This window comes from Penicillium canariense (genome assembly GCF_028826845.1).
Source record: "Penicillium canariense strain IBT 26290 chromosome Unknown utg000002l_segment0_segment0, whole genome shotgun sequence".
In the NCBI taxonomy this organism is placed as follows: domain Eukaryota; kingdom Fungi; phylum Ascomycota; class Eurotiomycetes; order Eurotiales; family Aspergillaceae; genus Penicillium; species Penicillium canariense.
In genome coordinates this window covers 1,882,672-1,895,921 of record NW_026622729.1, presented here as the reverse complement: position 1 = coordinate 1,895,921, position 13,250 = coordinate 1,882,672, and the positions used below count along the sequence as shown (strand labels likewise).

Sequence of the window (13,250 nt, the reverse complement as noted above, 5' to 3'; positions counted from 1 at the left end):
TAAGTTCAGGATGGCTTGTAGATCATGCGGGAAATCGGGTGGTTGGGTATATAGTGGGAGGCTGGGGATGTACTCAACTCGACTAGCAACGCCTTTTCCCCTCTCTCTTGCTCTCTCCCTTTCATTCTTCCCTTCTCTCCTGTCCTTCGTTGCATTCCATCGATTCCCCAACATCTCGAACATTTTCGACTGTTGCTCTGCCGCCTCGAACTGGTGATCGACTCGCTGTAGATCGCTGACACAGTATACAACCATCCCACCCCCCACCGCAGAGCAGCATTGGAGGCCGAGCATCGCCGGACCACAACGAACAGTTCGACCCCAAACGTTCAAGAAAATCCTCCGAGAAAGCCTCAACTAAACCACGCTGCGAGCGGTGCAACGCTGTTCCTGAGCGATGCGGTCGTTTTGCGTCGCCCCGGTGTTGTCAACACTGGTAATCTTACTCCACCTGATCCCGGTCGCGATCGCCTCTCCGTTCACCGTCGACGCAAATCTGCTTGAGAAGCGATGCTCAAACTCCTGTGGCTGGAAGGGCCAGGTGTGCTGTGGCGCCGACCAAGCCTGCAGCACGAACGCTGCCAATGAAGCAGTTTGCGTTGACGGTTCGGGAAGCGGTTCGTGGACGTACTACACAACAACCATCGTGGTGACCGAGGTTGATAAGTCGACCATCACTTCCGTTTGGAGCAGCCACATCGCGACAGCGACGGCCACGGCTACTGGAACCTGTCGGATCGATCTGGGCGAGTCAACATGCGGAAGTACCTGCTGCAACGCCGCACAGGAGTGCCAAGATGGCGTGTGTGTTGCTGAGAGTTCTTCTGCAGCAGTCACTGGCACAGAGGCTACGCCCGGTGTACGAGGAACAAGCAGTGGTGCGAGCACTGTGACGGAGACATCAGCTCCCACCACGACAGAATCATTCATCGCAGCCGTTGGAACCGACGGCGCAGATTTGATCGGCGCCAAAGCCAGCAGTAACGGAGGCGGACTGAGCGGCGGCGCAATTGCAGGCATTGTAATCGGTGTGCTCGCCGGTGTGATTCTGCTCTTGCTGCTTTGTGGTTGTCTCTGCTTCAAGGGAGCCGTGGACGGCCTACTTGCAGCACTGGGCATCCGCAAGCGCCGCAGACGCGAGACGACCTATGTCGAAGAGCGCCATTCTCACCATTCGCATGGCAGTCGGCCCCCCCCGGCTAGGCGTACCTGGTTCGGCGCGAGACCGGCGGCAGCAGGGACGGAAAGCGATGTTAGCGAGAAGAAGTCCAAGTGGAGCGGCTGGGCTACCGTCGCAATTATCCTGGGTGCGCTGGCTCTGTGTTTGGGATTGAAGAGGCGCAGAGACGAGCATGAGGACGACGACAAGACGAGTTACACGTACCCGAGTTCGTACTATTATTCGGACTACACACGGAGTAAGTTGAGCACTGAATAGAGTGAATTTGACAATCAGAGCCATACTAACTATTCTAACAGGTAGCGAAAGCTCCGGCGGTCGAACGCGAGACACACGGCGGTCGCGACGATCTCGCAGGAGTTCACAACGCTGATGATGGCGATGACAGAGACAGCAGATAGCCAAAGACGTGTTCAACACCGCTGCGTTCTGCTCTTTTCTCATCTTCCCGGAACTTCAATGATTTATGCATGAAAAGGCGCAACGTTGTTATGTTAATATGATTCATGTACCATTACGACCACTCTATGTTTTTTTGTTTTTGCGTGTGATGCTATTGCTTTTTTTAACGTGAATATGAGCTTTGACTTTGGACATGGAGGTCACGTCGCCTGGCATATTCATGGACACGATGTGATGTACATATGAGATACGGGAACTCCAGACATAAAGGAGAATTGAATGGTTTATGAAGACCTTGCAGATGTTGAGATGCCGGGGGCGGCAGGTGACGTTGACTCATACCTTTTTGTAACTGCTCTTCTGACCTTAAGAATGCATACTAGAGAATCCAGTTAGCGCATTTTTGCTCATCAGTTTCTGGGCATGTGTTAGATAAATATCGATAATAGTGAGCCCACGACATGCTTTGACTTGGCTTTTCACTAGATCGCGAATAGGCCCACCTTTTACGGAGGACTGACTGTCACTCTGCCCGACAGAATCCATCTAGTAATTACCATCTAGGAGTCCTAAGCTGCCTATAGAAGGTTAATATGGTAGTTACGGGCTGTTGCACAAAGCAGAAAGCCGCGATTGGGGCTAGCCTTGCAGGTACAATGTGCTCAGCTCGCAAGGATGACCCCCCCCTCCCCCGGCGCCATCTGCACGATCGATGCAGAAGGGTAGTCATTTCCAAATCCCCAGTCTAGCTCATGGCAGTCAGCTGAAGGAAATATAGTGTAGCTGTGAAAGCCAGAATGTGATTGTGCAGAGGTGGTGTTCCCCAGATGTTCAGCTATGCAGCACATCTGAAGAGGACCGAGTGCGACGGGCGCACGCACAAAGGCTTAGTGGACACTGGCCGGGCATTTCTCCCCGCCTTCCCGACCCGAACTTCTCTTCTTCTCCCTCCCTTCAGGCAACGCTCACTTTTCCCCCCACGGGTCTCCAGCGCCAATTCATCAATGACCCTTGTCTTGAGTCAAGTCTGCTGACCCCTTTGTCTTCACCATTTTTCCTATCCGGAACTGCCTTTCTATAGCCGTGGTCCTCCACGAACCCCGACCCTTCGGAGTATTACGAGATCCCGGAACCCGACTCACCATCGCTCGCCATGCTCCAAGCGCAGAGCCAACACGTCTTCTCGCACCAGCATCAGTACCCTCAAGCTGATCCTTCGTGGCTGCAGCATCAACAGCAGCAACAGCAGCAGCAGCACCACCACCAGGCCCAGCCACACCCCCAGCAGCAGCAGCAGCAGCAGCAGCAGCGGCAGCAGCATGCCTCCCTGGTCGCCCAGCAGCATGCTCAGGTCCAGGCCGCCGCGGCCGCCGCACAGCAGCAACATTATGGTCGCCTTGCCATGAGTGGCAACGGGGCAGTGAACCCTGCGCAGAGTGCTGGTGCTGTCGGTGGGATGGGCGGCGAGGGCCTTGCGAATGCGGTCTCCGTCATGGACGGCGGAATCAGCGAGGAGAATCGCAAGGTCTTCATCTGGGTGGCAGAACTTCTGGACCCAGCTCGTCGTGAGACGGCGCTGATGGAGCTTAGCAAAAAGCGGGAGCAGGTCCCCGAGCTGGCTTTGGTTATTTGGCATTCGTTCGGTATGATCCCCATCACATCGTGGGGGCGACCCTTCCCGACCGAGACTGACCCATCGGCAAACTTGCAGGTGTCATGACTGCCCTTCTCCAGGAAATCATCTCGGTCTACCCCCTCCTGAACCCTTCTCAGTTAACTGCCGCCGCATCAAATCGAGTCTGCAATGCGCTGGCGCTCTTGCAGTGTGTCGCATCCCACAATGAGACTCGCACTCTCTTCCTGAATGGTAAATTGACAGCCACCACCGCCCAGTCTCTCGAGTAACGAAACTAATCCCTGCTTTCCTTGTGTCGTACAGCTCATATCCCCCTGTTTCTCTATCCTTTTCTGAACACGACCTCGAAATCTCGACCGTTCGAGTACCTCCGTCTCACATCTTTGGGCGTCATCGGAGCCTTGGTGAAGAATGACTCATCAGACGTTATTAACTTCCTTCTCACCACCGAGATCATTCCCCTCTGTCTTCGCATCATGGAGACTGGGTCGGAACTCAGCAAGACTGTTGCCATCTTCATTGTCCAGAAGATCCTTCTCGATGACATTGGCTTGGCATACATTTGTGCGACATATGAGCGGTTCTATGCCGTTGGCACCGTCCTCAGTAATATGGTCACTCAGCTGGTTGAGCAGCAGACGGTTCGGCTTCTCAAGCACGTCGTCCGCTGCTTCCTTCGGTAGGCCCTATTTTCTCTATTCCCGACTGGATCCAAACCCCTCTTCTAACAGCAGATATAGTCTCAGCGACAACAGCCGGGCCCGCGAGGCTTTGCGGCAATGTCTGCCCGAACCACTCCGTGACGCGACCTTCTCCTCCGTCCTCCGCGACGATGCAGCCACTAAGCGCTGCCTGGCCCAGCTCCTAATCAACCTGTCGGACAACGTTTCTGACGGAGCCTCGGCGGCCATGTAACATATGAAAACGCATTTTCTTTCTTCGCAGGATATCCCTTTTTTTTACACATTACGATATGCATGGGGCAGGTTTCAGGCGAGTATCGGTCACAAAGGCGCAAAAGTTGTGGGGAAGCACTTACTGGACCTGAAACGACCATTGCCGCCATTTTTTTTGACGACAATTGGGTCTATCAGCTGCTTCCTCTTTGTTCTTGGTTTTACTGCAGTATTTCTTCTGGGATTCTTTCCGAGCTTCGGTGATTTTCGTGTCGATGGGAGGGGACTCATGTATTCCTATGTCCTTGTTGCCTTTTCTTCTTGCATCTTGCTTTTTCTTTTCGGACATGCTTGCCTTTTTGCCTTCCTCTTGTCCTCCTTTTCGTGGCGCTTGTAGTCGGGTGGTGTGGGTTTCTGGTCGGCGCTGTCGTTTGCATTATTCTCCTTGTCCTTGACGGTTCCCCTATTGCTCTATGAGATAGACCTTGAGCCAGAGATACCACTGTCCAGTCGTTGATTTGATGTGTTCTGTTTCTGTTTGTGTCTGGGGTTCTATCTTCATGTACATGTGTGCGAAAGAATGTATTTTGACTATATTGTACCGGCTATGAGGCGCAGTTCATCGTAGGCTGGCCCTCTCTTTCTGTGTAGGCAGTGACTAGTTAATCACCTATCCATTGGGCCACAGCCCTGATCACAACAATTGGAAAATCGACCTCACACTTTTAGTTCTCGAAAGAAACCAATTCAAATCCCTGGAGCACATGCAGCCCTTCCATACTTCACTCTTTCCACTCCATTTCGCCTGCCCGTCGCAAACGCGACACTCACGTGACGCGCCCGTCTCGACGCGCCTCTGGCTGAGCCCATCGTCGCCTCTTGACACGAGAAAAAAAGACAGACCGTCCCCCCTTCGTCTTTCGAGTCACTTCCTTTTTGGATACTATTTTTCACAGATCCACACCGGTGTGACTGTGATCCTCCCGCGCATTGCCCACCCTCTCCTACTGAATCCCCTTTGCCAACCCCCGGCCCTCACGGCCTTGTCCCGCCGCCGCGATGGGACCGCGAAAGCGCAGCCGCTCCGAGGCGATCGCTGCCCCCGAGGTGCAGCCCGTGGAGGAGCCTGGACTGCTCCAGCGCATCCGAAACAGCTGGGAATTTGCCAACGTTATGCAGTACATCCATATCTTTGGACAGATCATGAAAATTGAAGAGGAGTTTGGAATCGAGGTATGTTCGCTCAGTTATCATCCCGTGGGGCTTCGGCGCATCCCATCGCACCGATGGGTGAGATGGAAATCCGCGTGCTGCCCTGCTCTGGCCGATTTTAGGCTAACTTTGATTCATCTAAATCCAGGACCTAGAGGATGAATGCCTCAAGCCCGAGCCTTCGCACAAATTACTTGAGATCGGACTTTGCATGCTGAAGTGGATTTCGTCGCATCGCGGCTTAACGTACGTTGGATAACGCGATTCTTGTTGGTAACACAGGGGTGGGCTGACGGTGCAATGCAGGTTCGAGAACTTTGATGAGTACACCCGACGCCAGTACAATGCAAAGGCTCCCCACCTCCCCAATCCGTTCGGATACGAGGAGGAGCCACTTCGGTTCCTCGATTTTGATGTATTTTTGAAACTGGGCGTCCTCCACCAGCTGTCGGTATGGACCTTCTGGAACCCGGATCGCATCCGCGAGAAGATGCCCGAGAAGAAGGACTCCGAGCAGTTACAGTGGGCAAGTTGCATTCTCTCCATTCGCTACGATGACCATGTTGTCTGACTTCACTAGCGCATCGAAGAATTTGGATATGACCGCGATGGTCGATCCTATTACGTACTAGACGACAACCGTCTCTACCGCCGCACCGACCCTCCCATTCCCGCGTCTCAACGACCTAAGAAGAAACCCAAGAGCAGGTCCTCTCGGGGATCCCGGGCGTCAAGGAGAGTCTCTGGTATCGCCGCGGAAGAAGCATCCGATGGGGAGAACAAAAACGAGGACGAGACCAACGTCTTTCCTAATTTCAAATGGGAGTGTGTCGCTGTCACCCTCCCAGAGTACAATGAGTTCCTGGACACAATTCGGAAGAGCAAGGATGCCGACGACAAATATCTGCGTAGCCAGATCGAGGAGCACATTTTGCCCTTGTTGGAAAAGGCCGAAGAGGCGCAACAGCGCAAGCGTATCAAGCGCGAGAAGGAGCTTGTCCAGATGCAGATGCTTGCCGGAGCCAAACGGTCTAGTCGACTTGCTGCCAAAGAAGAGAAGGAGCGGGCTGATCGCGATGCTGCCGATGCTGCTCGGAAGCGGGAGGCGGATTTAGCTGAAGCTCGCAAGGAGCAGGCACGACAACAACAAATGGAGCATGAGCGTAAATCCCGCATGTTGACCCGCGAGCAGCGCATCAAGGATCGCGAGCACAAGCGTATCCTACACGAAGCTGAGCTTGAACGCATTGCTGCCGAGCAAGAGAGGCTGGAACGCGGCGAGGGAAGAGTCTCTGCGCGGAATCTCAAGGCTGAGATGGAAAAATCACAGAAGAACTTGGCGGATCTTACTCAGGAGGACCAATGGATTTTCGACTGTTCTGGCTGTGGTGTACACGGGGAGAATTTGGTAAGCAAAACTTTCCTTTGCTGAGCACTCTGAGCACTCGAAGCAATTCAGATCTAACGATCTTCCAGGATGATGGAAGTCATAGCGTTGCATGCGAGAAGTGCAATGTTTGGCAGCATAGCAGCTGTCTTGGTATCAAAAAGGCAGATGCCGAGAAGGATGATTTCCACTTCGTCTGCGCTGACTGCAAGCGGAAGGAGGAGGAAGCCAAACGTCCCAAAATCCCACCATTGAAGTTCCGAGTCAGCGCATCCGCATCACCATCCGCAGCTCCAGCTGGTCATAAGGCCAAACATGAAGGTCATGAGCGGGTTCCGCCTTCTCCGGTGAAGCACACTCACAATGCTCTGTTTAATATTCAAGACGGGCCTGTTCCTGCGAAGCCCAGCAACCCGTCTATGCTTCCTTCACTCACTTCGCACCACCAGCAATTTGCCCAAGGGCAAAGCCAATTCTACGTTCCTCTATCGCCTCAGCGTCTTCCTCACCCTGCAAACCATTCTCCTCTTCCGTCCTCGAGCCCTCCTCGCCCACCATTCTCACCTTCAAAGGGCTCAAATGGCCCGACTCAGCCGGCCACAAATCTCCAACACAGATTTGGACCGGGTCCTGGTCAGCACATCTTGCCCCCTATGCAGCCTGGGCCTCATCTCCCGCCGATTGGATCTTTCCATTCCGCGCGACCTTCTTCCTCTCACTCTGGATATGGCCCAACCCAGAACCAGCCCTCTATGTCACCTACGCAGGGCAACCCTGACGTCGGGCCCCTAGCCGGATTCCCGTCTGGGGCCTCGACCAACGGACCAGGCCCGTGGACGTCATTTGATAGCTACGCCACCCCGCGTCCTCAATCTGGTCATGGAGGCACACCTGCCATGTCCAGCAACTATCCATCTTTCAACTCTACTGCAAACTCGAATGGTTACCATTCGTCCCCGCCTCACAGCTCGCACGGCATGAGCATGTCTGGAATTAGCCCGACCAAGCAGTCCCCTCGTCCCATCACCGCAGGTGGCATGGCTGGTGCTCCGGTGCTTCCTCCTATTCGCAGACTGGAGCCAAGTCCCAAGCTGATGGGCCGAAGCTCGCCTGATGCACCGATCCCGGCGCCGATGAAGTGCATGACTCCCGAGCAAGAAGAACGTCGCCAGCGGGAGAACGCGTCTCTGCTCCAGCATGGTCAGTCCTTCTCGGCCAATGGCCAGTCGGCTCTGATGTCATCTCCATCCATGAACCGTATTCCTCCGCTGGGCCCGGCTGCTCATGCCCAGCACCCCGAGCCCGTTCCATCACCTCAGCACGGTGGACACGTGCCCAGACAATGAGTCCGGGCAAGAACGCCAAAAGTGATTTTTCGTCCACGAACCACTCCAGATCAGATTCCCAAACCCAATGAAAGAGCAAGTGGGGTTGACAGGTGCCTCGACGTTGGTTTTGAGGTTGGGGCTAGTGTTCGTCACTCTGCTATGGACGCGAATGGTAGGTATCCGGAGTTATTATCCCCAGATCACCCAAACGACAACCCCTTTCCCGACATGGGGTCGAGAACAGTTGAAGATGCACAAAGAATTTTGACTCGTTTCGCATTTCACATTGACGGGTTCTATCCCTTTTGGGAAGATACTTTCGTTCCACGCTGTGAATCGCAGCGTCGCTCCTTCCAATCTGCTGGAGAATACATTTGTACTAAAAAACCTTTTTGTCTTCGTTCTGCTTTGGAGATTGAGCAGAATCCTCCAGAACTACGGTCTTAATGGCGTTGAGTTTTTTGTTTCCTTTCTGATTTGAACGAGCATTAAGATGGTCGGACACTTGGGCGTTTTCAGATGGCCATTGGGGTGGTGTTTCTCTTTCCTTCCCGAACGGTGGGCTGGGATCATGTGTACTGTAATAGAAGAGTTCTATTTTGATTTTTGACGGTGCGATTTAAAAACACTAGTGAATCATACAATGACCAATGGATTTTGCACGTCTCTTGCTTCATAGTAGCCACCGGTCTAATTGTAAACCTCGGGGAGGTCGACATCTTCTCGCCCCGATCTATACCTGCATGAACTTCCTTTTTCGGGCTGACAGCTGGTTCTGCGGACGCTGTGCCCCTCCCCAAACAAAACTATTATCACGCAGTTGCTATTCCAATCGATTGATCAAGACGCACTTATAGCTCAGTTGGCAATGCATACCGGAATCTCCATGCCGCTGCAATTGCGGCAGTGACACCTGTACCCCGATCGCATCATCCGGCCATCACGGACGGCTCAGTGCGCCGCAAAAGTACGAAATGCTTGGAATATCCAACTCCGACAGTGGTTCCCGGCACTAGTAACGCATAGGACCCCGAAAACGAAACTAATACAGTAGATAGGTACAGACCAGAACAAATACAGTCAACCTCATCCACAAAATAATCAAACCCAAGGCCGTGTGCTTTCCCTCCATCACACACTAAGCATCCACTAACCTATCTAGCTAGAAGTTTGGTTCACGACACGGCCCCTCGTAGGCGGTGGCACTAACAGACGCGCGCGATCTACATCGTGCAGTTGGCCCGAGCGGAAGCCCCCTAGATTTATTTCCTCGCACAGTTCCCCGTGCATGTGCTCGCGGGGGGGGGGGGGGGCATACCCCTCCGTTGCCGAAGATACTCGGTAGTCCTCCCCCCCCTGGTTGACCTATCACCTCTTCACCCCTTCAGGCTGATATGCACAGTCTATGCATGACAGTTGATCTATCGCAGGCTTCTGATTCTCCCACCAGCACCCGGCACAAACAAACACGGACAGAATAAGGATGGCGCTGCGACGAACGCCTTGACCGTGCGTGGCAACCTAGCGGCCCCGGAGCTGCCGATCCTTCTGAACTATGTCGGGGACCCGTGCATCCATGGGGTTTCGCCGAGACAGAGTTACGTCCTCTCTGTACTTCGTGCTTCGTATATGCTATACGGTCCTGGACAGAAGAGAGCAGGATGCCGAACCCCGGAATATCCCGATCCTGCCTGCGCAACATCGAGTCCCCGCTAGATCGTGTTCGCCTGAGTGTTCGCCTAGTCTTTGCAACTGGAGTTAGCCTGGCCCGGATGGATCGATCCGTACAGAAAAAGGTCTCTAGCCTCCTGTCTCCTGTCTCCCTGGCCATCCATTCTCCTCCCCCATCCCGCGTTCCCCGGGTTGGATGCAGCCTTACCGGAAGCAGACACGCCGGCAGACTGCATTAGTACGGTCGCCAGGCGTTGGTGAAGGCCCGTTGCGCTTTGCAGTTATTGTGAGCTGGGGATTCTCAGCCCGGTCTGCCACCGGCGTGATTGAAGGGGGTTCAATTTGCGACGGCTACTATCATATCCTGAAATTGAGAGTCGCGTCTCCAGCCTGGCGTCTGGCGTGTGAAGGTGTGAAGGTGTGAAGGGCGGGGCCATGACAGAACATTACTACCCACATTTCTTTAGTTCAAGGTGTCTCGACAGACATGCCTCTCCCCGAGTCAGCGCTGCATAATGGTAGTGAGTTCATTGGGCTAGCTTGACTCGCGCAAAGGGGGTCAAAGTCATCAAGGTCAGCAAGCCTATAACGGACTTAACTATAGTAACACCGGACGCGGTGAGTGGCAGTTGGCGATCTTTCCAATCTATGTACTTTCGCATACTCTCGCTCTCCTGCGTTTCCCCTTTTCTCTCTAGGGGCCCCCTGCTCCTCCGCCGGGGCTGCATCCCGCATTCAGACCTTGTAGAGTTGTGAAAACCGTTTAGTAGGACGATCTCGATCATAGCTATTTCCACCGCTCCACTTCTCCCGCCGGCACATCCACTCATGCAGCTCTTTCCGGGGACCGTGGCCCCCGCCTAGTGTTGGTCCGTCTACGGCGGAGGAGTGCCGGGCGCGATCCGGACGCTCGAGCGCCGGATTTTGTCAGGAGGCCGGTCGGAGGGACCGACGATAATGGCAGGGAAGCATTTTCCCCTCTTTGCGCACCAATAAGCATCTCGGCTGCGAGGGGTATGACCTTGACTATCGCGGACGATTCGTATCTGCCGTGTCCAAGTATGGAGAAGGCATGGCCCGGTACTGACTAGTCCGGAAGGCAAAGAAAGGAAGACTCAGGGATTCAGGGATTCATGGATTCAGGGATTCTGGGTGAGGTAATTTTCATTTGACAGTCTGCTGCCGTTAGCTCTTGGAATTAGTCTTGTTTAGAGACGTCTGTACCCAGGGCCTGTCGTTTTACTGCTTTTGCGCTACTGCAGGGAACTGGTCTGACAGAGAGCATGACGGCTGAGGAGACAGTCATCTTGTGATACCGTTTTTATGTAGCTCTATATCTATCCTTCTCCTCCCATACCTGCGTTGTCTGGTAGCCGTTCTAAACCGATGCCAAATTCCTTCGAATGCCTTTGCGAGATATAGAGCTCAAACTCTGTATCCCGGGTCGAGGCCCATCTCGACGGTCCCGCACGAGGTAGACCGGCACGGCCGGCGCGTAAAGTACGGCGCTCCGCTCATCTGCCAGGGCACACAGGGCGAAATGGATTCAATGGCCTAGTGGACCACAGGAGGCCGCTAGCATCTGGCGCCGTCCGGCTGAGCTCGGGGTGCGGGAGGGCGGGAGAGCGACGCGTATAGAGTGGCTCAGAGGGAGATGTGACGAGATGGACCATCGCCGTCACATTGCCATCCGGATCTCCATCGGTCAGCATCATCCTACTTTTTTTATCGATCGTGCACTCCGTGAATGCTGAGTGATGCTGAGTGATGCCCTAGTTTGCAACCCCCGCAAATGTCGAACCAGGGGATATGCCGCCCCAAAGTTGACCGAAGACGAGAGGTGGTTCGGAGCTGCAACCTCAACGGTGACGCGTTCGTGAATTGCTGACGACTCGGGGCAATGATCTAGCGGCTCGGTGACTTTCTGCTTTTCGGCTTAGGAGCCTAGTACGCGCACACATGACTGAACGGTCATGCTAGCAGCCGTCACCGGCCCCGCTAAAAAGTGATAGGGGCCAAGCTGTTGGGGGGGGGGGAAGGCGGGGCGAGGACTGTCGTGCCTTCTCTAGCGGCATCGAACACGATCTGGTGTGTTTATGACGAAGGCACCTTCTGTCTTTACCTAGTCAGGAGGAGAGTCCGGCGGAAAAAGGATGTCCGGCCCCGGTTCAGGCCTCGAGATGAAGATGATGCTTGTAGGCCATGGGTGATTGGACACGAGCTCGAAGGGCAGTTGGGGGGGGGGTTTCCGAGTTGGTTCCTTCTAGTGGCCACGATGACAGCGCCATGCAAAATGCTCTGGTGACCTGATTGAGATCGTCGTGCATCTCCCTCCTGCAGCATTCCGCTGCTTCCACTGTTCGTATGGGGGACATCATAGATGTGCTCTGTGGACGCAGCCTCGCTCTATTTAGACGGCATCAGCCAACACACGCACTGATGCCCCAAACAAGCCATGTGCATGGCGTAGACACAATAGATAACCATAACCACGTGGCGATGCATAATACTTAGGCGTTGCATCGGGGACTCGGGGAATCGTAGCACGTAGCAAAAAGCCGGAGTGAAGCCGCCATGGTCGCGCCCCGACCCCTTCCTGCGCCGCTATGCCCCCTTCCACCAAGATCGTAGCTCCACCAAAGGTGATGGACGGACGGGAAGAAAGCTCACTCGCCGTTCGGACAGTCGATTGCCGCACGGGAAACGAGTTCATTCGTCCATGAGATGTCGGCACCCCCTGGCGAGATGGGCCGGAGCGAAAACCGAAGTTAATAACGGTGAACCAGGCCAGACGGGGAAAGGTCGATGGCTGAAGGCGATGAACCGGCGGAAAGCGGCCGAAACTCGGTCAATCAGCGAGGATGGTCGATACGCGCTAACCGCATTGTGCAACCGACACTAGGTGCGCTTGCCGCCGCGCCAATGGCGAGAGCCACTTGGTGTTGGTGATAACATTTCTCGTTCGTGCATTGGGGTGGAAAGTTGGCAGTTGCCTCTTGAGAGTGCACAGACACGCACGAGTCATGTCCGCCAGAAAAGGCTTTTCTCACAGCCTGACATCCTGGTATAGTTCGGTCGACCCCGGCGTCGTTCAGCCCTCCTGTCACTTGAACTGCCGAGGACGGGCGCTGCTCGTCAGAGGAGCGGTCAGAAGGAAGGGGTTCGATCGCGATGGCGTTGACAGACCGTTCCACCTTCCTTTCAAGGCGCTGCTCACGTCGATGCGTGAGACGATGGCTTGGAAGCATCTCTTCTCGCGCTCGTTTCTTTCCCCGGGGCGATAAAGAACAATCCAGACTTTTTCTGTTTTCGTATGCTCCGGACAGGGTGAAGTGTCCTAACGCCGACACCGTCATGGAGAGTCATGCTTCATATGACGGCAGACGTGGTGGAAGCTAAGCCCCACTCGAACCACAGCATCAATCCAAGTTCTCGGCGATGGCACCCCGTGGGGGCAGGTAAACGAGGTCAATCCGTCGACCTGCGCAGAACATCAGCGTCGACACGGTACTTTGGGCTATTTGGCTCCTCTGAATGG

At 54.5% G+C, this 13,250-nt stretch overlaps 3 protein-coding genes across 3 annotated transcripts; all 3 read left to right on the top strand.

Annotated features, from left to right (window-relative positions):
* Positions 1-397: 397 nt before the first annotated feature.
* N7482_003898 (uncharacterized protein) lies at positions 398-1,438 on the top strand (the record flags this gene model as incomplete). Its single annotated transcript, XM_056686023.1, has 1 exon — positions 398-1,438. The coding sequence occupies one exon, from the start codon at positions 398-400 to the stop codon at positions 1,436-1,438; it is 1,041 nt and encodes a 346-aa protein (XP_056544765.1).
* A 1,297-nt stretch (positions 1,439-2,735) lies between these two features.
* Positions 2,736-4,133, top strand: N7482_003897 (Rcd1-like cell differentiation family protein; the record flags this gene model as incomplete). Its single annotated transcript, XM_056686022.1, has 4 exons — positions 2,736-3,225; positions 3,294-3,449; positions 3,522-3,897; positions 3,974-4,133. The coding sequence occupies 4 exons, from the start codon at positions 2,736-2,738 to the stop codon at positions 4,131-4,133; spliced, it is 1,182 nt and encodes a 393-aa protein (XP_056544764.1).
* Positions 4,134-5,173: 1,040 nt separating this feature from the next.
* On the top strand, positions 5,174-8,059 carry N7482_003896 (putative PHD finger domain protein; the record flags this gene model as incomplete). Its single annotated transcript, XM_056686021.1, is given in 5 exon segments — positions 5,174-5,347; positions 5,475-5,572; positions 5,609-5,891; positions 5,907-6,734; positions 6,803-8,059. 5 exon segments carry the CDS (start codon positions 5,174-5,176, stop codon positions 8,057-8,059), a joined length of 2,640 nt encoding a protein of 879 aa, XP_056544763.1.
* Positions 8,060-13,250: the final 5,191 nt, after the last annotated feature.